The sequence below is a fragment of the Hyperoodon ampullatus genome (genome assembly GCF_949752795.1).
Source record: "Hyperoodon ampullatus genome assembly, chromosome: 16".
Classification (NCBI taxonomy): domain Eukaryota; kingdom Metazoa; phylum Chordata; class Mammalia; order Artiodactyla; family Ziphiidae; genus Hyperoodon; species Hyperoodon ampullatus.
This window is the reverse complement of record NC_136929.1, coordinates 53702957-53728506: the sequence shown is the minus strand read 5'-3', so window position 1 is coordinate 53728506 and position 25550 is coordinate 53702957. Positions and strand designations below refer to the sequence as shown.

The window sequence follows — 25550 nt, the reverse complement described above, 5'->3', positions numbered from 1 at the left end:
CATGTGACACCAGGGTATCCACAATTAGTCTTAAAACAACTATACATTTTCTTGCTAAAATATTAAACTTACAAGTGAGGCCTGATCCTCAAGGAAGACTCCAGTGCCCATGACCTAAATGTGGAATTCAAATGCATTTGAACTTGCATTTAGAGCCTTTGATTTGAGTGAAATATTTAAATATTCCTTATACTTTGTAATGTATAAGTATAAACAATACATAAACATTGGTATGTATCTGTGGGTTGATGCTTTTCCTCAAAACACTTTTGACTCCTTCCCCTCAGAATTCTTGTTTCTTAAAGGACTATCTTCCTAAAAAAGAACCAAGAAGCCAATATTTAGTTTTCAGAAATGAATGGTGATTGCAGAGTGTGCAGCACAGAGCAGGAGCTTGGAAAACAAATACTTGTTGCAGTGATAAATGAGACCCATCCAAGATAGCCATAGTATTCGCTGTCTGAAAAACTAAGAGATGGTGAAGGCCTCCCTATAGCTTCTTTAAGCGTAATGGGCATAATCAATTTGTGTGAAGTCAAATAACTTCTTCACAAAACAAAGAGTGTGAAATATTTGAAAATTAGGAAAAAGATGACTTTCAAAGCAGCCTAGAAAATATAAGGTACCACAAGATTATTTGTCTGAGAAGATACACACACACACATGCGCGCGCTCTCTCTCTCCCATATAGTTTATGATCTCCTTGAATTCTATAGCAGCAATGCTACTGATGATTCTGAATCCTTCTGGAAAATACTCCTTCCACAGCCAGTGCTGTTTTTGAGCTTGAGATAATTTCAGGGTAACATTTTTACAATATTTAACTGACCCTGAAAAATATTTGCTCATATGATACCAGGTCATCCGCACTGAGTCTTAAGGCAACTATACATTTCCTGAGTGTGTGCTAAAACAGCAAACTTAAAAGCAAGGCCAAACCCTACAGGAAGATAGAAATGTAGAAGCATTTACAGAGGCATTTAGATTCTTTGATTTGAGTGGAATATTTTAATATTCTTTATACTTTGTGATAACATAGTTATCTGATTAAGAAATATATTTAATATTAAATATTTTATTTTAGGCCACGTGCACACTGTATTCTCAAGAATAAAAACTTCTTTGAGGGCTTCCCTGGTGGCGCAGTGGTTGAGAGTCCGCCTGCCGATGCAGGGGACATGAGTTCGTGCCCCGGTCTGGGAAGTTCCCACATGCCGCGGAGCGGCTGGGCCCGTGAGCCATGGCCACTGAGCCTGCGCGTCCAGAGCCTGTGCTCCGCAACGTGAGAGGCCACAACAGTGAGAGGCCCGTGTACCACAAACAAAACAAAACAAAACAAAACAAAAAACTTCTTTGAGAGATGCAGACTCTACCCAGAATTATTATTTTGGTGTCTCGAGATGAATGTTTTCCCTAGAGTCACACTAACTTCTTAGCTATATTTTCTTCAGTTTGAGTTCAATACGTTCACATCTTCTAGGAGTTAGGCTGTGATAAAGTTATGCCATGATGTTTGTTATATATTTATTTTTATCATATTCTTTAGTGTTGACTTTTTCTTTCTTTGGATGAATAGCTTTAACTTTGCAGAGGCATGCTTTGTAGATATTGTTATCCTTCTACGCACACATATACAACTTTCCAAATGGAGAAAACAAAAAAACAACCAAACAAAACCCCTGTGTCTTTACCATTTTCTTTGTTATCCCTCACTTTTTCCTACTGCCTTCTAGGAGGTAAAATAATGCAATCAGTTTATTTATCTGTTAAAACACATTAGCAATATTTCCCCTTTCCCACCTTTAGACTGTCACATTGCTATCTCTAGCTGTTTTGATGATAAGGAAGGAACACCTGAGCCAAGATCTGGGCAGAGTTAGCCAGGTGACGGGGAGGGGGAGAAGCATACCACAGTAGGATACACCCTTAAGGTGAGAGAGGTCAGTATTTTTAAACAAATGAAATAGGGCCAGGGTGGAAGGGTATAGCCCAGCAAGGGCCAGTATTCCATAGCAGGTTGACTATATAGGCAGACCTTGTAGGCCTCCCATAGATGCGAGTCTTTATTCTAACTGAAATGGGAAGCCACTAAAAGGTTTTAAGCAGAAAAGTGATACACCTGATGTTAAAATGTCACTGTGCAATGTGGATAATGGATGAGAGAGGGTCAGTAGGAAGAGGTCAGTAGGAAGCTACTGACCTTACACAGGCAAGAGGAAGGACTGTGGAAAGGAGAAAGAGAAATGTATGGAGATTAAAGTCAAACTATGTGATGGGTTCAATGAGTTAGGGGGGAAACGATAAGGAAGAGGAAGGTGCTAAACATGACCTTGGGTTTCTCTAGCTCACACCCCTGAGTTGCTAAGATGTAAAGCACTGGAGAAGAGGCAGAATGGGAGTAGTACAGGAGAGTAGAAGTCTCGTGTGGACACGTTAAGATTGACATCCTGTGTGATGGCCAAGTAGCAAGTAGAGTTGGTGATATAATCCTGAAGTTTACAAATGAAGTCACAACTTTGTGAACCACTGATATATTCATAGACAGTATTCAAAGCAATGGGAATGGACGAGATTACCTAGGGAGTAGGTAACCCTTCACCAACATTAAGAGACTTTTCCTCTGAAGGGTCTGCTCCCCCTTACAGCTATAACCACAGAGTACGAGGACAGCTCGTTCTCTAGCTCGGTTTTGTTCCACTGAAGGCTCTTTCTGTAAAATTACTTTCCTTTCCCATTGCCCCACACCCTGTTTTAGAACCAAAAGAGTTAAAATGGACTATGTCAATAAAACTTCTAAAAGAAAAGTTTTAAGGGAAAGAATGTAATTTGCATAAAAAATAAAAACAACAAAAAAGTCTCATGAAAAACTAAATAGAAATTTTACTAACATAACTCTTAATCAGCAGCTCCCTTTGTACTCTTATTTTTTTTCCAGCCAGGTCCTATCAGTCTAACTTTGACTTCTCTGTGTGAGCTTTGCTTTTTCATTCTGCAAATAACTGCTTCACTCACTGTGTGTGTATGTTTATATATGTTTGTATATACATATAGGTAACATATACATATCTATTTATATACACACACAGTCTTTTCCTTGAACATATGATTATTCATGGCAAATGGAATGCAAGCTTCTAAAGGGCAGATGCCACCTAGAGAAGCTGGCATAATATATTAATCAGTAGCTATTCAATAAATATTGCTGCCTGCCAAGGATATCAGAAGCTACACAAATATGCTGCATGTAATGATCCTCTACATTTATTTTTTGGCGTATTTAAGTGTTGAAGTCAATTTTTACTTTATGAACTGTAACACTATATATTTTGCTATGTTGCAGATTTGGGACTCAACTAAGATAATTGGTTAATCTATTATTTTATTATTATTATGGCTAAAAATGTTTAGGTATAAGTGGTGTCTACTTTTGATGTGCTAAATCTTTATGACTGCTTTATAAAAATCTATACTTTAGGTTACCCATCATGGGGTCAAAGGTCTCTACTAACGTGGTTGTAGATAAAGATCTCTACTAACGTGTTTGTAGATAAAGGCACAACTGTTCATGAATTTATTAGGAATTTACTGTCTCATAATTCTACGCATTTCAGAACCTGGTCTACAGGAAAGGAATCAATCCAACAGATGTTGAAGGCTTTGTCACTTGCTTATGGATCAATCTTGGAATTTTTAAATGGCAGCGTGGGGTAAGAAAATATAACATTACAAAATCCTACTTCTAACCCTGGGACAGAATATGCTTCTTTGGCCATTTCTATGGTTGAGTCTCCACCCAAAGAATAAAAGGGAATTGCTTGCAGACCATGAATTTATACTTTTCATTCCCTGTCATAAAAGGCAAATAGGCTTTGGGCTGCCTTCTAGCAAAAACAAGGCATAATTTTTACTTCATTTACTAAAGAAAATAATAAATTTATTTTTGAGAAGAATACAATTTTAATAATAAGTTGTGGAAAGGAAATTCGAATTTGTCTAGTTGTTCATGTGACAGCTGAAAGCTCAATTTTGAAACACAACCAAATCACAGGATTCTAAGTAGCCACTGCTGTAAGTCTCTCATCTAGTTCCATATATTAGAAAGGCTTTATTATTGGTATTTTGAATTAATTTTTAGTTGTTAACCTTTTATTAGATATTTTCAGCAACAAATATCACCTTTCAGGTTGATCCAAAAAAATGAGCTGATGGAAATATGATCCATTTGGAAATATTAGCACAGGAACAGCCATACCAATGGATGCAGAGAAAACCTACTAAGTTCATGCTAAGCTTTAGCTATAACAGTCAGACAATGATTTTGACAGAAAAGTATTGCTGACATTCTTGTTTCAAAAGCCTACCAGGAACTCAGACCACAGGACAATGCATATTAGATTACTGCACGTTTGCATAACATAAGCCAAGCTATAAGCACAGAACAGAACAGCACAGGAGAAAGGAGTGTTTTGCAAGAAAAATTTTAAGAGCAGAAGAGTAGCACAAAGGAAATACCTTAAGATCTCGCCTTTCCAGATGCAAGAGTTCAGCCCCTCTGATGTCATGACGGATGAAGATTTCTTTGTACTCTCCCAAATTGAGCAGATCCAGCCAAGCAGCAACTTCCTCTGTGCCCCATTTCTGAACTACCAAAGTTAAGAGCAAAACCCCCTTAATTTCTACATGCTCAATTCATTACAAAGCACAGGTTGGCCAAAGAAGATGCGAAACAGAGTACAGCGGCAGTGCTAGCAAAGGGAAAGGTTCAAGGTATTGTCTCCACAAAACTACAATTCCACTTTTTCCCATGCAAGTTTCAGACTATCAATCAACACAAGGAGCTGACTCTACAAAGACATTCACTGCTGCGCACCTGTGCCTTTCTCTTTAGCTCAATTTCCTCAAAGCCATGCAAACTGCACAGTATGTATAAAAAATGTATTTCTCATGATTAGGATCAGTAGTACAAGGTCTAAATAAGCTCTGATGATTTCCTTAAGGACCATATATGAAACTTATTATAGTTTAATTAGCTACAAATGCTAATTAAAATTTAAAATCTGACACAGGGTACAATTTTACACAGATTTCTGCTTCAGGTCTTGCTGACTTCAAGTACTGCCTTTATTGGTTTTGATGATTGCCATAATTGATAATTATAGCAATAAATGTATTGTTAAATCAATTTAATGTCATCTAAAAACTGTCAACACCACTTTCTAAGATTAGTTGGGTTGTTATTTTACAGTATGTACAATCACTCTTTTATACATTTTACCCAACATTGATTAGCTTAATAAAAGTCTCCTTGTTTGCCACATTTGGTTTTAAAATGCCCTTCAACAGCTGCTTTACGATTGTCAAAAATAAGGTTATATATCACTTTTCAAAATGAGATGGCTAACTCAGAAGAGTTATAAAATGATTTGATTATGAAAGGCACCTACCATCATATACACAGAACTTGAAGGTCTTTAGCAGTAGTACAGCATTAAATTTAATCTCTAAGGAAAGGTGGAAAGGGAACTTGAAAGAATACCCAAGAGAGAGTTTAATCTTTGCTTGAGAATACAAGTGTCACAGTGGACTGTCATTACTGAGGGGCTGAAATGGCATCGTAAGTCCTTAAAAGAGAAGGAAGAGAATATATAACTTGAGGTGGAAAATATATCTAGCAAGTTAAAGGAGTAAACGAAAGTTTCTACGTTCCATTTATCAAAATGATATAGATTTTGCACATTGAAGAAGGAAAACGAATTACAAGCCTTGAATTATTGTTGAGCAAGACGAAGACCCATCTAACAGACATGCTGACATTCACCCAGCAAAGTAGAAGCAAATCAGCAACCACCTTGTAGACCTGTTAACTGCATGACTACAGACTCCTACTCATATTTGGATTTATTTTAGGTGTGATATGATTTTTTTATTATGGTAAAGTGAACATAAAATGAAATTCACCATTTTAACCATTTTATGGTGTACAATTCAGTGGTATTTAGTAGATTCATAACATGGTGCAATAATCACCACTCTCTAGTCTCAGATCACTTTCATCCCCTCAGTGATATCACCTCAATACGTTATTTTTTTCATAATGTTATACTTTCATAATGTTATTTTTTTCATAATGTTATATAATGGATCACCTACCAGCCTGTGAACTTGTCTTCTGCTTCTGAACCTTTTCCTTTTTGAATTTGGGCACAATACGAAATACTGTGCTTCTGCTGTTTCTCTTGGTGCAATCCATGGGGGGCTCCTGTTCGAGTCGAACAAGAAGAGAATTTTCTCAGGATATTAAGAGAAGAAAAACCCACTGATAGCACAGATAACATAGATGTAAGTTATCCACACAAAATATGGTTGAAGTGATAACTTCTTCCCCCAAAGTTCATGATGTTACGTACTCCTGAAAAGGTACTGATTCCCATAAGATGCCTTTGTTCACATAAAAGCTTTTTCTCGTTTGTTCAAGAAAAGTGCATTTGAAAGTAGTCTCCCCTGACCTGTGGTTTCCCCTTCCACAGTTTCTGTTGCCTGCGGTCAACCACGGGCTGAAAATACTACATGGAAAATTCCAGAAATAAACAATTCATAAATTTTAAGTTGTGCACTGTTCTGAGTAGTATGATGAAATCATGAGCCATCCTGATCTATCCCATGTGGGATGTGAATTATCCCTTTGTCCGGCGTATCCCATCTGATGGTCACTTAGTAGCCATCTGAGTTATCAGATCAACTGTTGTGGTAGCACAGTGCTTGTGTTCCAGTCACACTTATTTTACTTAATAAGGGCCCCGAGGCACAAGAGTAGTGATGCTGGCAATTCAGATATGCCAAAGAGAAGCTGTAAAATTGCTTCCTTTAATGAAAAGCTGAAAGTTCTCGACTTAATAAGGAAAGAGAAAAATTGTATGCTGAGCTTGCTAAGACCTACAGTAAGAACGAATCTTCTGTCTGTGAAATTGTGAAGAAGGAAAAAGAAATTCATGCTAGTTTTGCTGTTGCATCTCAAACTGCAAAGGTTATAGCCACAGTTCATGAGAAGTGCTTGGCTGATATGGAAAAGGCATTACATTTGTACAATAAGATATTTTAAGAGAGAGAGAGACCACATTCACATAACTTTTATTACAGTATATTGTTATAATTGCTCTATTTTATTATTCGTTATTGTTGTTCATCTCTTACTGTGCCTAATTTATAAATTAAACTTTATCTTAGATATGTATGTATAGGGAAAAACATAGTATATATAGGGTTCAGTACTCCTCTGAGGTTTCAGGTGTCCACTGGGGGTATTGGAACGTACTTCCTGCAGATAAGGGAGGACGACTAAATTCAAAATGTATTTTCCCCTGAACATCTCTTTTTCAAAGGATGCATTCAAATTCTATTGTCACAAAGCGTACACATTTATAAAGAAACAGGAAAATTTTACATACCTCATCCTCATTTGGGTGTAAGATATAATAAAGCCAAGGGATCTCTGTTAATTTCTGTAGCTCCACCTCCACGGAATGCAAGGCATTGGATACCCGCTCTTCATGTGGAGATTCCAACTGCTATTTGACCAGCAGATTAAAAACAAAATAAAACAAGCCTCAGTGACCAACCTCAAATAGAATAAATTATTTTACTGACACTGAACATCCTCATCTCTTATCAGACGAGGCTAGATTGTTGTTGGTTTTAATAAAAAAGAATATGGAAAAAAGAACAAATTATTTTATACTGAGTTCATTTAAGCAAATCTGAATAGATTTATTCCTTACTTCCCAAAGATGATATAATTTCACAGAGAAAACTATTACTTATGGTGATGTTTTTTCTATGTAAATCCAACCCTCCTCCCTTCCTATCCATGCATCCATCCACCCATTCTGCCGGCTTGCACTAGGGAGTAATCTCATTATCCTACTTCTTTGTGGCAAAAATCATTCTGATTTACACAGGTCACTGTGTGAACAAATAATAATATTTTAAATTGGTCAAAAATATGTCATATAATAAGAACTGCCTGGCACAAAAATCCTCTGGATAATTAAAATAACAGGTTAAAGAAAGACCCATGGATTTCAGAAAAATTTGCGACAAAAAGTTGTTGTACAAATCAGGGCAAAGCAAAAAGCTAAATGGCTTGTAACCTGGAAGAGGGCTAGCAAACTTTAAAGAGAATTTAACTGGTCACCTATTATCCACCCATTTGAAGCAGTTATTAAAAGTCACTTACAAATTCAGTAAATGAATAAAGGTGAAACAAACACTGTTAGGTGCAGAATTTAAAGGGAGGTGACTGAATTCTAGTCTTGGCCTTTTTACTAACTATGCAACCAAGGGAAGATGAATTGATTTCAGGGGTCTTAGTTTCCTTCTCAAATAGTAGAAAGAGACTACACACTTTCTAAGATCTCTTCCAGCTAATCAATACTTTTATAAACTACTTTAAAATTGTAGAGTACCTACATATAGGTTCACAGAATTTTAAGCTGAAAGTTCAGAGAGACTATTACTGTTATTTATTAGGGACATTATTTTTTCCCCTCTGTTATTCAAGGGATCTAGCATTTCTAGAAGTTAATAAAATTATGGAGTTTCTCCACCAGGTCAAATAAAATTTACCACTTTCCTTTAAGTCTAAGAATATATGTCTTACAAAATTGATAAAATGGTTATTGCATATTCATTCTACAAGCAAAATGAAGAATATAACTTAGTTGTTCTCAAACATGACTGACTATTTTGATATCAATATTGCCAAATATTTAAAAAAATTCACTGGTATACATTTCAAACCAAACATCCATATTTGACAATGACAGAAGAATTAAAAGTGGAGGGGAATCCTTATATATTAACATAATATAATGGATTAATATTAACCAAATAACATTTAATGGGTACTTTCAGTGTAGAGAGCTAAAATACAGAATAAGTTTTGCTTTTAGTTCTCGTCAATCAGAAATGATCTTAAATGTATTTCAAATAACACAAAAAAATACATGTCCTTCATCCAATAATTGGGACCAAGGTCACAGCTCACCGGCTTTCCTATAGGACTAATTTTAGAAGAGCAGCAAGAAGAATTCAGGTTAATAATAGAAGTGCCAAGAATAGCCAAGAAGATTTTCCCATTGGTTTTATCAGAAGAGATATTCAATGTTTCTTCCTAAAAATTTCTCTTCATGACCATAGCAGAGGCAGCCACCTCTGGCCCCAAGGAATTATACTTGAGTTTCCCTCAGAGGTGGGTAAAACCAATGGACTTCATGCAGCCTTTAAGCTTCTCTTCTCAGAGCAAAGGATGCTCCAGGGGTGATACATTTTACTCTGGACTCCAGTCAAGCAGATATTACAACCAATCACTTACAGTTGGCTAGGTTATGGAACACACCTCCCATTCTTCCACTGTGCCAGATACTATGACTTTTATTCTCACTTTTATTTAGATGTATAAATTTTCCCAACAAAGAGATAAAATTACAGTAAAGAGAAATGTTTTAAGATCATCACCTATCAATTAATCAAAATTGTTACAAGGAAGAAAACAATAGCTAATGTTTCAGGCCTTCTACAGTTACAACAGCATGTGTGAATAACCTACAATGGAACGCTAGGTGGCGAAAAGACCCAACGTGCTAGAACATTTCAAGGGTGAGGGAAGAAAGGCTGATAAGTAAAGGACTGTGGGCAAACCAGACAGAAAATCTATGGATTCCTAGCACTTAGGCCTGAGGTCCATGGACTGTGGTCTGATTCAGACTTGGCTGCAACTTGATTTCCAACACCAATCTTGAGTTAACCTACGAATAGGTCTAGTTCCTGAAATTTAGTTTTTGAAACACGGAATCTAGAAAGCATCATCTAAGCAAATCTAGAAAATAACAATCATATTTCAAATGTTAATTCCAGGAACACAACTCATGACTTCCTCTACTTTTCTGCATTGAAGGGTTAATGAGTCCCTAGGGAATGTCTACCACTCTCTGTAAAGCTCAAGATTCTCAAAGCTGACTGGGGGAACATATGTATGCATATGGCTGATTCACTTTGGTGTACAACAGAAACTAACACAGTATTGTGAAGCAATTATACTCCAATAAGGATCTACTAAAAAAAAAAAAAAAAAAAAAACACGATGAGAGGAAATCTCTACTTCTGTTAGCCTAAAGTGTAACTCCCAGATGTAGCCATAAATTTTCTTGAAGGCAAAAGCTAGGTAAAAAGGAAGCTCTAGGGATGGAGGCCAGAGGCTGCTTGTGCATTAGAATCTGATGAATGCATGCTCCCTAATGAAGGCAAGAACCATACATTTATCATCATTCTGATGTTATCCATCATTTCTTTTCCTTACCAAAGGAACCCTGCCAACTAGTAAAGACTCTGTTTCATTATATAGGGCCTTCACATTGATGGCTATTTCAGTGGCAGTGTCTCTCGTAAGACTCTAGGAAAAAAAAAACAAAAACATCAAAGACAAGTAGTTCTGTATTAAATTGGGATTCAATCATCAGCGAGTACTTTACATTTTACTCTTCCAATTTAAATTCACATCGCAAATATTTTTAAAAGTCTACCAAAATTCTATTGTAATTGCAAAATTTCACACTCACATTTGTTAGCATGATTACCTCTTCTAATTCTGTGAGCACAGAGCCAAAAGAATGCACTGACTATAGTGAATACACTCAGGACCACATCTCCTACACACAAACATGTATATGCTGGCGACAACAGACACATATTCCCACAAGAATTAAGTCAAAGAAAATTATGTCTTAAAAGGGACATTATCTGATCATAATTAATTCTATCCATTGAGTTTCACTCTCCATAGTTCCAACCAGATTGATTTTTAGACTTTAATAATCTTGAGGACTAACACTTATTTGTATAATAACTTAGGTAAATCAACTGAATAATTGAAAGGGTAAAAATAATGTTACCAGTTTTCTCTATGCCATACGTCACATTTCATCACATTTATATATTCTATCCACTCTATTATTAACTTCTACATTAGAAAATTAACTAAATTTACTGATTTAGTAAAACAAAATGGAGAATAATTTCAGTGGACCACTTCAAAAATGAACGAACAGCTCTAGTTAAATGCATGATATCTAGGCTTGCCCTATATAAAGGTGCACTGGAGAAGGTAAAAAAGAGGAATGGTAGTACTTAAAAAGAGAAGGAGCACAAGGAAGATGGGAAGGTGACAAGTGATTGAAAGTGAAATAGAAAAAAAAGAAGCAAATTAAAGAGCAGGAATGGAAACACAGCAGAAAAGGAAAATAAAGAAAAACCTGGCCACAAGTGAATGATAAGCTTCTGGCTGAGACGCATATAGACTAGTATGATGTTCTTTCAAAGGATGTGGCACATTTTGTAGTATCAAGCTATATGTGTAACACCAAAAAAATCTGTGGAATGGGCATTTACCATTGGCTCCTCACCTCTGGGAAGCGTGGGTTGGCTTTGTTCAGTGCGTGGGAGCATGCATTCACTGCGTGCGCCAGCTCTTGCTCCAAAAGACAGTGGATGGTGGCTGCATCACAAATCCTGAAAGCAAAAACGAGGCAAATGGGTTTCGCTGGTGGCGCAGGTTGAGAGTCTGCCTGCCGATGCAGGGGACGCGGGTTCGTGTCCCGGTCCGGGAGGATCCCACATGCCGCAGAGCGGCTGGGCTCGTGAGCCATGGCCGCTGAGCCTGCGCGTCTGGAGCCTGTGCTCCGCAACGGGAGAGGCCCATGTACCGCCAAAAAAAAAAAAAAAACCGAGGCAAATGAACAGACAACTTCTCTGAGCACTGCTGAGTTTTCTGAAGTAGTAGAATAAAACAAGTTTAAAAAAAAAGGTCATGGGGCTTCCCTGGGGGCGCAGTGGTTTAGAGTCCGCCTGCCGATGCAGGCGACATGGGTTCGTGCCCCGGTCCGGGAAGATCCCACATGCCGCGGAGCGGCTGGGCCCGTGAGCCATGGCCGCTGAGCCTGCCCGTCCGGAGCCTGTGCTCCGCAACGGGAGAGGCCACAACAGTGAGAGGCCCGCGTACCGCAAAAAAAAAAAAAAAAAAAAAAAAAAGGTCATGAAAGGAAATTTATTTAGTAAGTGCTCGATTATGCATGGCATGGGGTAGATTTACAAAATTCAAACCCTATTGCAACAAAAAATACTAACCCCAAATCTTTTATATAAAAAAAGTTAGACCTAGAATCAGAGATAAGCATATTGAGGTGTTATTTGGAAGAACAGGGCATAGTAACATTTCATTTTTCTGTATCACTGTAAAGTTGAGAGGGGTCCCAAATGTAGAGCATAGACACATCTTTTATTCACTGAAACTTCAACCAGGCACAAATACAACAGATTTGGGGAAAAACATTGCCACATATATCTTCTATATGCTAAGTGCTTTATATTCATTATCTAATTTAATATTCACAACCTAAAACGTAGCTGTGGTTACCTTTCTCCACTTTGTAGATGAAGACATTGAGGCTCAGAAAGATTTAGTATGTGATACTAAATCACATACTAAATCACATACAGTGACAGAGCCAGGATTTGAATCTACGTCTATCCAACGCCAAAGCCTGTAGTGCCACTGTCCTTTGGAATATAAACCTTCAAGAACAGTCCTAGAATGACACGATTCTGGAGGCAATGAGGCCAAGAAGAAAAAGGAGGAGAGGGACTTCCAGGTGGTGCAATGGTAAAGCAACCGCCTCCCAATGCAGGGGACGCAGTTTCGATCCCTGGCTGGGGAACTAAGATCCCACATGCCACGGGGCAACTAAGCCCGCGTGCCACAACTACTGAGCTCGGGAGCCTCAACGAGAGAGCCCATGTGCTGCAAACTACAGAGCCCATGCGCCACAACTAGAGAGAGAAAAAAAAAAACCCGCATGCCACAACTAGAGAGAAGCCTAAGCACCACAATGAAGAGCCCGTGCGCTGCAACTAAGACCTGACGCAGCCAGAAAAAATAAAAAGGAGGAGAAGTTGTACTGATTGCTAGAAAATGATGTAAGCTTTGCAGGTGAAAAGAAGGTAAGACTATCCTAATCCTTTTGCTTCTAACGTCTTCAAGGAAAATGATCTTCAATCTTGAAAGGGAAGAACAAAAGAAGAGAGAGAAGCCCCACATGGCTGAATCAAGAGTTTAATTCTTCAGGCTCATACGTTGACATCCAAGGCACAAAGGAACTTGCAAATGTCACCTAAGCATCCTTACCAATAACCTTGAGAAATCACGAAGAAGAGGTTATTAATAAGAAGAACAGAGATAGATAAGTGTTATTCTAATTTTCAAGGAAAAAGAAAGTTGTAAATCAACTTCAGATTAACATTTTCAACTGCTCACTGAATCTCCTCCTAGGTATTTCTAATGTAACTGAAATTCTGTAAGTCCAATATGGAACCCATCATTTTCCCTCTCAAAATCTGTTCCTCTTCCTGAATACTATGGCTTCGTCAAAGGCACCTTAGTCTAACCAGCCATTCACTAGAAACCTTAGGATCATCCTGAACATGTCTGGGTACCAACTTTAGACCCTAACCTATCTTAAATCCTTCTCCTTCCCATCTCTACTGCCTCAGTCCATTGTTTCCTAACAGGACCGTTCTGACAGTGTTCACCCTTGCCCCAGCTTTGCTGTTCTGTGGACAGTGCTTCACATTGCTTCCAGAAACATCCTGATAAAGATCTGCCCCCCCACACTGCCTCTCACCTCTCTGTCCACATTTCCCACATTCTCAAATATACCACGTTAACATTTCAGTCACTCCAAACACCCTGAGATTTCCTAAAAGTATCATGCACTCACACTCCTCTGGGTTTTATTACCCAGGCTGGCTCCCATTCTTAGATGACTCCTTCTCTTATTCTTCTTTCAAGACTAGGCTGAGAAGTCACTTCCTCCAGGCAGGCCTCCCTCACTGCCTCTGGCCTCCTCTGTGCATCCACAGTGCCCACTGTGTGACCTGTGACAGATCTTTGGCCACACGTCTCCCTCCTACTACTCTGCCAGCAAATTACGAAGAGGGACTGCAGTCATCGTGGCATCCCAGCGCCTAATATGAGGGTTGGCACGCAGAAGAGGCTCAAAATTATTTGTTGACTATTGAATGAATACATTGTGAAAATTAATGAGTGAGCCTTATTTTCATCATTTGCAAAATTTATAAAGAGAGATGGGCAATCAAACTAGGTAGACCAAAAGCAAATCTGGTCAACCTTCACTTTTTTTCCTTTCTTAAATTTATTTATTTATTTATTTATTTATTTATGGCTGCATTGGGTCTTCATTGCTGCGTGTGGGCTTTCTCTAGTTGTGGCGAGCAGGGGCTACTCTTCATTGCGGTGCGTGGGCTTCTCATTGTGGTGGCTTCTCTTGTTGCAGAGCATGGGCTCTAGGCATGACGGCTTCAATAGGTGTGGCACGTGGGCTCAGTAGGTGTGGCACGTGGGCTCAGTAGTTGTGGCTCATGGACTTAGTTGCTCCGTGGCATGTGGGATCTTCCTGGACCAGAGCTCGAACCTGTGTCCCCTGCATCGGCAGGCGGGTTCTTAACCACTGCGCCACCAGGGAAGCCCCTTTCCTTCTTTTCTATTTCAACATTTTGATCAGTGACCAGGTGAAGGTGTGGGAAAAATATAAGAGTGAGCATGCTCAGAACACTGAATACACCACACATGCTGTGCTCATAAGCACTTCACATGGTGGGTCTCACTTAACCTTCACAGCGACCCGGTCAGGCAGCTTGTATCCCCATTTGGTTGATAAGATTTAGGTGAGGAGGAGATAAGAAACTTGCCCACCATCCCTCCTCCCCCGTAGTCTGCCCCTGATCATAGTGATTTTTATCTGTTTTGCATTCACAGAACTTATTATTTTTATCTTCTCTTTCTGTCTCCTAAAATTAATTTCTGTGGTCTCACAAACTCTGTGATACGTCTGCGGGAAACTGATTCTTGGACTCTTCCCATGTCCACCCCCTGACTTTTTTGGGGTTTTTTTGCATGGTTAATGTTTGCATTTCCTTCTACCTCCCATAAACACTTAATAATTATGAGGCACCATATAAGTGAGCAGTATAGTGTAAAGATTATGTGTAAACTGGGGAAATAATAATGGAAGGGTTATATATAATATATATAAATAACAACAGGGTTCATTAGGCGAGTTCTCCATCATGTTTCAGGTAGTCAGAGATCTGACCTGTGGAGAACACAGGTCTGTGCATGTGTGTGTTGGAGGGGAGCTGATGAAAAAAAACCAGTGACTACTAAGGCATAAATGAGGCAGCAAATGAAGAAGGAGGGTAAAGGCATCCCTTCTAGATACCCCAAACAACTGCAATGATGTATTAAAACTACAAAAACCAGGCTTTCCTGGTGGTGCAGTGGTGAAGAATCCACCTGCCAATGCAGGGGACACGGGTTTGAGCCCTGGTCCGGGAAGATCCCACATGCCTCAGAGCAACTAAGCCCGTGTGCCACAACTACTGAAGCCCGTGCACCTAGAGCCTGTGCTCCGCAACAGGAGAAGCCACCACAATGAGAAGCCCGCGCACCGCAACGAAGAGTAGCTCCTGCTCACCCTAACTAGAGAAAGCCCGTGCGTGGCAACGAAGACCCAACGCAGCCAAAAATAAATAAACAAAATAAATAAATTTATTAAAAGAAAAAATACAAAAACCAAAATTGGCCAAGACCAGCATTCTCACAGCCCCCAAGGTTCACAGGACTTCGGTACCTGGTGATGAGTTCCTCTGCGGCCTGTGAGCACAGCTGCATCTGAGACACCTCTTCTGTCGCCAGGTCAACTGCATGCTGGATGTACAAATGCGTTCGAAGGACTGGTTTACCAGAATCACACTTCTGCTTATCTTCCCAAGATTTCAGAGTGCTTTCAAAGGCCTATTTAAAATCAATATTGCAATGAATTGTTAGTTCAGAGCTCCGAGGCCCAAATAAATGTGTATTTAGATAGTACATGAATGACTTTGAAATTACTATTGTTTTCCCTAATCTAACACCTCATTAAATCTATCATAAGTACAAAAAAGATATTTTAAAGTTTTCTAGTGGATTGCAACTAATAAAAAGTAGTAATTGATGACGATGATTATATGACTGAAAAGTTTAAAAAAAGACAGCTTCAATTTATGCTTCAATATTTACTGTTATATGCGTAACAGACAGGATGGATATTGCAGCCTTATTTGTTATGGGTGTGACCTTAATTAAGAATACATATTCTGGGGACTTCCCTGGTGGTGCAGTGGTTAAGAATCCGCCTGCCAATGCAGGGGACAGGGGTTTGATCCCTGGTCCAGGAAGATCCCACATGCCATGGAGCAACTAAGCCCAGGTGCTGCAACTACTGAGCCCACCCGCTGCAACTACTGAAGCCTGTGTGCCTAGAGCACCTAGAGCCCGTGCTCTGCAACAAGAGAAGCCACCACAATGAGAAGCCTGCACACCACAACAAAGAGTAGTCCCCGCTCGCTGCAACTAGAGAAAGCCCGTGCACAGCAACAAAGACCCAACGCAGCCAAAAATAAAATATAATTAAAAAAAATACAGATTTTGGAAAGGGAAAAACTATAAAGACAGTAAAAAGATGGGGTTGCCAACGTTGGGATAAGAGAGGATGGGTAGGTGGAGGACAAGTGATTGTACATTTGTCAAAAGCTATAGAATGTAGAACACAAAGAGTAATGTAAACTACTACTTTAGTTAATAATAATATATCAGTAGTGGCTCATCAGCTGTAACAAAGGTACCACACTAAAGCAAGATGTTAAGGGGAACATACTAGGTGAATATAATAGGGGAATAGGGAGGTGAGGAGGTATTTGGGAATGGAATGAGAATTCTCTGTAGTTTCGGCTCAATTTTTCTCTAAACCTAAAAAAATAAGCTAATTATTTTAAGAACTAAATAAATATTTGTTCATATTTAAAACACGATCTAAATGTCAGACTTAAAAGACAATTTAAATCTTTTCCCTTGATTTCTATTTTTCATAACAATTTAAGATTTTTTTAAAGGAAAATTTAGAAGAATGGTGTTTTGTTACATACCCTGTCCCTTGTGAGCATCTGAGCTCTGTTTTTGTGCACAATTTTGATAATCCCTGGAGGCTGAACCCATGCTTCGCCATCCACCTGCACTGGGACTCCCTCATCACCAAATATAGTGATTTTTACTGTACGGCACTGAAATAAAACAAGTTATTTTAGAGTACAAATCATCCTGAGAAGCTGACACTCAGTCTTGTATTCACACTTGACTTTTAATCCCTTCTGTGGAATGTAATGTTATGCTTTTCCACTTAGGATAACACGGTAACAACTGACATGACAAGAAAGTCCATTATTTTACAGATGAATATACAGTGTAGGAGTCATTTGGAATAGCTTTCTCAGTGGCCCAAATAGTGAAGTCAGGTTTGAGTAGAGAAACCAACCTGGGCTATTCGATGGTGCTGCAGTTTAATGACCCTTGAAACTGCCATTTGCACGCTATCAAATATTGCAACGACTTCCAGGATCTTGTCATCAAATGATGGTGCAGCAAATATCTGAAAGAAAAACCGACATTACACTTCCATTGATAAAGTTAAGGTTTAGGTGAAGTGGCACTTCAAGCAATGTAAACTCTGCAACAGACATATTTTTAAAAACTTATAAAAACCATGAGCAGAAAGGTAAGTAAATATTATTATGAAATGATAATCCAAGGACAAAAAAAATCACTGAACATAGCTTAAAATAAACAAACACAATAAAAATGTTTTAAAACCCACACAGATAAAATACTTCATGCCCCTCTTATAAAGCACTTGTAGGACCAATGAACTAATATATTTCCAAATAATTAATCTTGATATAAGATGTATTAAATAGCTGTTCATACTAACTCAGATATCTTGATACAAAGATGCATGCAATTTTAGGAAACTTTAAAATTTCAAAAGGTGATGCAGATTTCATAAAGTTAAAGCTAATGAACATGCAAATTATGATCCAGCTCACTTGATATGTTCTAAGGGAAATCTTTCAAGGTGTTACTAGCAGTGTGCGTATGTGCTTTATATCTACAACAACTTTTCAGCGCATTTGAGTACATGAAAAGAAATCTCAAAGGATGAAAACACCTAGGCTTACTTTGCTTTGATGTTAAATGCATTTTCACAAAATCAACTTAACCTAAAAATTTTCAATTTCAGCTGTATTACTTTGTTCCTTTTACGTCTTCTTTAACTATAACATAAATAATTATGCCTCTGAAAAAATATTCAGTATAAAGTAGTATCATAATTAAAATTTTTACTGAAAATATCAGGACACAAATTTGGGAACTTTTTGTTATCAGACTGCCTGGTTTTAAACCCTGTCTCTTCTACTTATGAACCGTGTGAACTTTGTGTCAGTTTCTTCACTGATAAAATTTAGATAAAAATTGAGGGTATTAAGTTATGAATGTGAAGCTCTCAGAATCCTGTCTGCCTATCTTTATTTATCTTAATCTCACTGATTTCTTCTCCTTAAAATATTTAAGAGTGATGATAGGCTAACAAATAACTGGTTGCTAATTTAAATTTTTATACTCCAATAGGATTGGAATATATTTACATTATGAAAATTAAAAATACTTTCCAATTTATTTTATACTTTAATCCCTGCCTGCACATTTAACATTTAAGAGCCCTGAGAAATCTGTTCAGTGGGAACCACTACAACACGAGCTTCAAATCAAAGGGCTTATCATTCAGTGTATGTGACTATTCAAAGATCGTGGTAAACTTCTCATTTTTATTGTTATATATACTTTCATAATCGTGCCTTCTCTCATTATCTTTAGGACAAATGCATTCCTTTTTTTTTTTTTTTGGTGCGCAGGCTTCTCATCGTGGTGTCTTCTCTTGTTGCGAAGCACGGGCTCCAGGCGTGCAGGCTTCAGTAGTCGCAGCGTGCAGGCTCAGTAGTTGTAGCACACAGGCCCTAGAGCACGCGGGCCTCAGTAGTTGTGGCGCACGGGCTTAGTTGCTCTAAGGCATGTGGGACTGTCCCATACCAGGGCTCGAACCCGTGTCCCCTGCATTAGCAGGCGGATTCTTTTTTTTTTTTTTTTTTTATGGTATGCGGGCCTCCCACTGTCGCGGCCTCTCCCGTTGTGGAGCACAGGCTCCGGATGCGCAGGCTCAGCGGCCATGGCTCACGGGCCCAGCCGCTCCGCGGCATGTGGGATCCTCCCAGACCGGGGCACGAACCCGCGTCCCCTGCATCGGCAGGCGGACTCTCAACCATTGCGCCACCAGGGAAGCCCCAGCAGGCGGATTCTTAACCACTGCGTCACCAGGGAAGTCCCTAGAACAAATGCATTTCTTAGGTTGTGTTTTTTTCTTTTTCAATACAGGAAAGTATAACAACAAAAACAGCCCTAAACCTCAATGGCCAAATGAGTCCTTTGACATTTTAAAAAATTAAAGTAATAATAATAACATAAATCTGGAAAATTAAAGGTATAGAAAGGTATTTTGGTAGGCAGAATAATATTCTCCTCCCTGCCGTCCAAAATGTCCATGTCCTAATCCCTGGAACCTGTGAATGTTACCTTACATGGCAAAAGAGACTTTGCAGATGTGATTAAATTAGGGACCTTGAGATGGGGATATTATGCTGGATGATCTGGGTAGGCCCAGTGTAACCACAAAGATCCTTAGACGTGGAAGAGGGAGGCAGAAGAAGAGATCAGAGTAAAGCAACGTGACAAGGACTCAACCACCTTTGTTGCCTTTGAAGATGGAGGAAGGGACCATGAGCCGAGGAATGTGGGCAGCTTCTAGAAGGAGCAAGGAAATACTTACATCATCTTCTTTAGTTCCACCCCAAAAGTTAGTGCCTCCGGCGTAGCTGGGAATGTTCAACACTGCTATCCCTTGCAGACTGGGGAGAGGAATATACTGCCCATCACACTGTAAGGTCAAAAGCTTAGAGGTCAGATAAAAAGAGCAAAACCACAAGTTTGGAAGATACTAGAATACCAATGACAAAGGACAATGGAGGAAAGTGTGTGCATAATGTTTGCTTTCCTGTAAATATATTCCTACACGTTACCTTTATCTTGTTTTAATTTAAAAATTTTAAAAGGGTAAATAATTATAGCCGAAGCTGTTACAGAAAACCAAATTGAAAAAATGTTTTACAAAACAATCAAAGTGTCCACTGACAGATGAATAGATTAAAAACGTGTGATATTATAAACTTGTGATATATATATATATAAATGGACTATTATTCAACCATGAAAAACAAGGAAATCTTGCCATTTGCAACAACATGGATTGGCTTGAGGGCATTATGCTAAGTGAAATAAGTTAGATAGAAAAAGACAAATACTGTATGACCCCACTTATATGTGGAATCTAAAAACAAAGCAAACAAACAAGTAAAATTAAGCTCATAGATACAGAGAACAGCTTGATGGTTGCCAGGGGCAAGGAGGTAAGGGGTGGGCAAAATGGGTGAAGGGAATCAAAAGGTACAAACTTCTAGTTATTAGATAAATAGGTCATTGAAATGTAAAGTACAGCATGGCGACCATAGTTGATAATACTCTATTGAATATGTGAAGGTTGCTAAGAAAATGGATCTTAAAAGTTCTCATCACAAGAAAAAAAATTCTGTAACTGTGTATGGTGATATTTATTAACTAGACTTATTGTAGTGATCATCTTTAATATATATAAAATATTGAATCATTATCTTGTACAGCTGAAACTAATATAATGTTGTATGTCAATTATACATCAAAAAAAGAAAAAGAAGACAAATGTTTTACCTCTTTGTTCCTCCAAAATCAAGCAGTACTTTTCATGAGTTTCTCCCAAGTGACTTAAGATATTCTTAACTGCATCATAGTCATCTTTGTTCTTACTTGAAACTTTGAAAGCAGGCTCTTTGAGGGTAAACTCTGGCTCCTAACCATCTCACCTAGCACCTCTCACACTCTCTGGTAGTTTGCTTGTGCTCTGTAACTAACTGGTGACTGGCTAAACTCAAGACTGCGCTTTTTAAGGAAAAAACATGTATGTCAGAAAGCACTTTACACTCCATGCCTTCTAATTAATCACATAAATGAAAATGAATTACCACTTAAATTAAAAGAAACATACAATATCATATAGCTGGCAAAGTAATTACATATGATATATGAGTAAATTCTTACCGAATAGAAGGTTTAAGCCTTCGTTTTTAAGAGAGGAGTTTGCAGATGTCATACTTAAAACAGATGCTATATTTTCATTAAGTAATTCCCAAATTAAAAAATAATTAACATAATTTTAGAAAAATTGCATTTTAATGCCCAATGAAAATTATCTTCAACCTTTAGAACAAATGAGAATCCGGTCTGAACCCACTTTTCAAATATTTTAAATAACTGAGAATACTTCCTAACACTAACCCTTACAGGTGTTTTTACAACCTTTCTTTTCTTTTACATGAAAACACATTCAAAGGTCCACACTGTATCTAGGCACCTAGGGCCATTCCTGGCACATAATTGGTGATCAATGTGTATTTGTTAAATCAAAGTATATAGTTGAATAATAAACTTTTTTCTGAACCCAGAAATTGAACAAATATCTTTGTGTGCTTTACAAAAAGTCATATGGCTAACAAAGGAAATGGAAAAAATGCTCTCTCTGTAAATATAAAAGGCATATTTAAAAAAAAATTTCAGAGCAGTCCTTAAAGATTTTATAATGGATACACTATTTGCAAGCATAATATGGAAAAAGATGAAAACTGTCAGAAGTTCCATATACTTTGCTGGGTTTAATATATATGCATTAGGCAAAACACCCAGGGTTAAGAGCTTAATATCCATTTCATAGAGTCTCATAGGGAAAATATGAGCAGTACAGATTCAATAAATTAAGGTCACCTGACTCAACTGTTTCTCTCATATTTGGGAGTAACTTCAGTAGTGTTACATTCTTTTATAATCTTCTCTATCTCCCCACATTTCCACTTGTGGTTCATAATGTGGCAAAATGCTTTAAAACTGCAGCTACACTTTTTTTTTTTCTGATTAGTGTCTGCTCTTTCTGCTCCATTCACTAGGCAATGTAGTGTAGTGGGAAGGTAGTGGGCCTGTTTTGAATTCTGTCACTTATTTGGGCAGGTGCCTTAAACTTTCAGAGCCTCATTTTGCCATACCTAGTCCATATAAGGGAGAGGAAAGCATCTAAAACACATAGTAAGGAGTAAGCAAATGTCTTTCTTCAGTCATAATTACAAATTAATGTTTTATGGGGAAAAAACATTGGAGTCGAAACTTCGGCTTCTCCAGTTATAAACTGTTTGATTTTAGTTAGGCAAGTGGCTTCATGCTTCTGAAATAACTAATAATACTGCCTCATAAAGAATGAAAATAACTACCTCATAAAGTTTAAGAATTAAAGGTGATTTGTATTGATAGGAAGCATTTAGGAAACTTAATTATTATAACATGACTTAAAATATAGCTATAATAATTATTATTGAATGAACTAAACAAAGATAGAAAGTACTATTATATAACAAGCCAAATTTATCAAATTATGGAGATATCTGTTATGAGATTATGGAAATAGGTAAAATTACAAAAAACATGAAGTAAAAAACATGAATTAACTATTTGTTACCATGTATTTCATTACAGATTACAGGTGAACATTGTTTTTTCTTTCATGTATCTTAGTATTTAAAGGACTCAAAACAGTATTTGATCATTATTTCACTTAAAAAACAGAACAAGCTGCGAGATACATGTAAATTAGGTATATCTGGACAAAAAAGTCATCCTTAAGAAAAAAATTTGCATCTTAACGACAGTTTTCATTCATAGGTCAAAGGTGTTTCTACTCTAAAACTAGGAAAATTTGATGTTACAATGTTATTCTGCATTTCTGGCATTCCCATGATTGTAGAGAGGATTATAAACCTTACTCAAATGTTCTAAAACTCCAGTATGTATCAGATTCACAGTTTATGTGGCTTGAAAACAGGGTTTATATTTGCATAATTCTTTTCAGTTTAAACTGTGATTTCTTGAACACTAGCTCGATGAATTATGATTCTGCACAAAAGCATTATTTTATCCATTTTGCAGATGGAGAAACCAAGGTTAAAGTCTTTCTTCTGCACAAAGTCAAGACATGACTTTTTCCATATGACACAACAGGGAAAGGAAAACTTCTGAGCAAAAAGTTAAAGAGTTTTTTTTGCTAACAACTGGCACCTGGTGAAAGGGACCGTTCTGGGCAGAGTTTCCCAAGCCTTGGGTCTTCTTCTCTACCTCTATCCCAAGTGATCCGGCATCGGGGAAATGAAGTTTTAAACAACAGACTTTCCATAGTCCTCAGGGGTAGCAGGTGTTTTGTTTGTTTATTTTTAACTCTGGCAAAGAATTCTCTAATTTTTCTACTTCACCTTTTGTGTATATTAACATGCTTTCATTTATCTTGTTTTACTAAATTTACTTTCCTTTTAATCATTCAGTATAAACTTCTATGTTAAATGTTAAATGTTTATCTGTGGATAGATTCAGATAGATTCAGGGGTCTGTTAACTGGAATGGTAAAAACATATCTCTTATGGTCAGCAACCTCTGAAATTTAGCATTGCACTCAATTATAAATGTAGATAGCAAACCACGTATTAGCAATACCCGAGACTTCATCACAATTAGAAACAGATGTTTTCTATTATATTACAGATGTTTCAGATATCTCTTAAGATCTATGTTCATCATTACTTCAAAAGTATGGTACTTATGCTGTTAGATGTTTGTCATTTTATGTGGCAATGAAGAAACACATATAATACTCTACAACACTTTAAAAAATATTTCATTAATTTATTTCAATATTATTTTCTTTTGTATGTATATATATTTAACTAATGCTTTAAAAATAATATTCTGAGAAGGGGTCCATAGTTTCACTAGCATGCCAAAGGGGTCCACAGCTCAAAAAGTGTTAAGAACCTCTGCTAAATGGAGGTTACAAAGCAGCTGTGTAGGATATTGTTCAGAATTTGGACCACCCATAAAGAAGGACAGAAGTAGTACTTCTGAAGAGCTGAAGGCTCTTCCAGAAATAAAGGCAATGGAGTCATTCAGATTCCAGATAGTCCCCTAGATCTTAAAGATGCCCAGCTATGGGTCTTGATCACAGCACTTAACAAATTAGGGTAAAATGATCATTTGCCTATTTCCTTCTCAAGTCAGGGCCGGGAACTGTGCAAGACAACAGGGATAACAAAGATGAACACAACTTCCTACCTGTCCTTAAGGAGAGTGTGGCTGACTAGGGGACATGAATAAAGAAAATGAATGATTACACTACAATCCATAGGCAAGAACGCAAGTTGAGTAACGGATGGGGCTGCCAAGGACAGTGTTTACTAAGTGTGAGCCTTCCTCATTTTGTACCTTTTCAGCCAGTAACATCTATCTTAATTTTACAAGCAATGATAAATCAAACCAGCTGATCATGTAGTTGTGCTCTAGAGTGGAAGGTAGAACAGGCTTATCTTTACTAGGACATTTAGTTGATAATGAGTGAGCCAGGCACCTCTTGATAGTCCACGTTCCACTATCAAGATAACACCTAAAATAAAAACGTCCTGTTTAATACACTGAGTTGTCAACTTAAGATTTGCACACTTTTCTGTATGCAGTCTATACCTCAATTTAAAATATCTAGTTATAAAAAGATACAGGACAGGAAAGACATGCTTATCGGCATAAACAGTGAGCCCTGGATCAAAGGTGAAAGAAAATAACATTCTAAGAAAGTAGCAGACTTTTCAGAGTCATGCCCCCAATTTTCTTTTTCCTGTTAATCAGAGATTAAATAACTTTTGCTGTCCTTAATTTACTATTTAAATTAGTTTAAAAATACTAAAATGTTTAAATGCTTAAAATCTCTTTTCATTTAAGAAACTTGTTAGAGATAATTGAAACAAAAAATACATTTAAATTAAAAGGTTCTATTTACTATGATATTTTCAGGGATTTGTGAAACTTCAGGCATTATAGAATTGGGTCAGAATTTGGAAACTTAAAATGGAAAAATCTGTTTAAAATGCTATCCTGGGGACTTCCCTGGTGGTCCAGTGGTTAAGACTTCGCCTTCCAATGCAGGGGGTGCAGGTTTGATCCCTGGTCGGGGAGCTAAGATCCCACATGCCTCTGGGCCAAAAAACCAAAACATAAAAAACAGAAGCAATTGGGCCTCCCTGGTGGTGCAGTGGTAGAGAGTCCGCCTGCCGATGCAGGGGACACGGATTCGTGCCACGGTCCGGGAAGATCCCACATGCTGCGGAGCGGCTGGGCCCGTGAGCCATGGCCGCTGAGCCTGCGCGTCCGGAGCCTGTGCTCCGCAACGGGAGAGGCTACAACGGTGAGAGGCCCGCGTACCGCAAAAAAAAAAACCAAAAAACAAAAAACAGAAGCAATATTGTAACAAATTCAATAAAGACTTTAA

The 25550-nt window shown here is 37.9% G+C and overlaps 1 protein-coding gene across 2 annotated transcripts in view; it reads right to left on the bottom strand.

Annotated features, from left to right (window-relative positions):
• The window catches only part of DGKH (diacylglycerol kinase eta), a gene marked incomplete at its 3' end in the record, with an annotated part of 172954 nt that overhangs the window by 437 nt on the left and 146967 nt on the right, over positions 1-25550 (bottom strand). For both annotated transcript variants that reach the window (XM_079722099.1, XM_079722100.1), the window contains exons 22-29: positions 19881-19988; positions 17478-17591; positions 17092-17226; positions 15759-15922; positions 11457-11562; positions 10355-10447; positions 7446-7565; positions 6151-6259 (exon numbers count right to left, since the gene is read on the bottom strand). In XM_079722099.1, coding sequence (XP_079578225.1) covers positions 6151-6259; positions 7446-7565; positions 10355-10447; positions 11457-11562; positions 15759-15922; positions 17092-17226; positions 17478-17591; positions 19881-19988 — 949 coding nt within the window. The remainder of the gene's footprint in view (positions 1-6150; positions 6260-7445; positions 7566-10354; positions 10448-11456; positions 11563-15758; positions 15923-17091; positions 17227-17477; positions 17592-19880; positions 19989-25550) is intronic.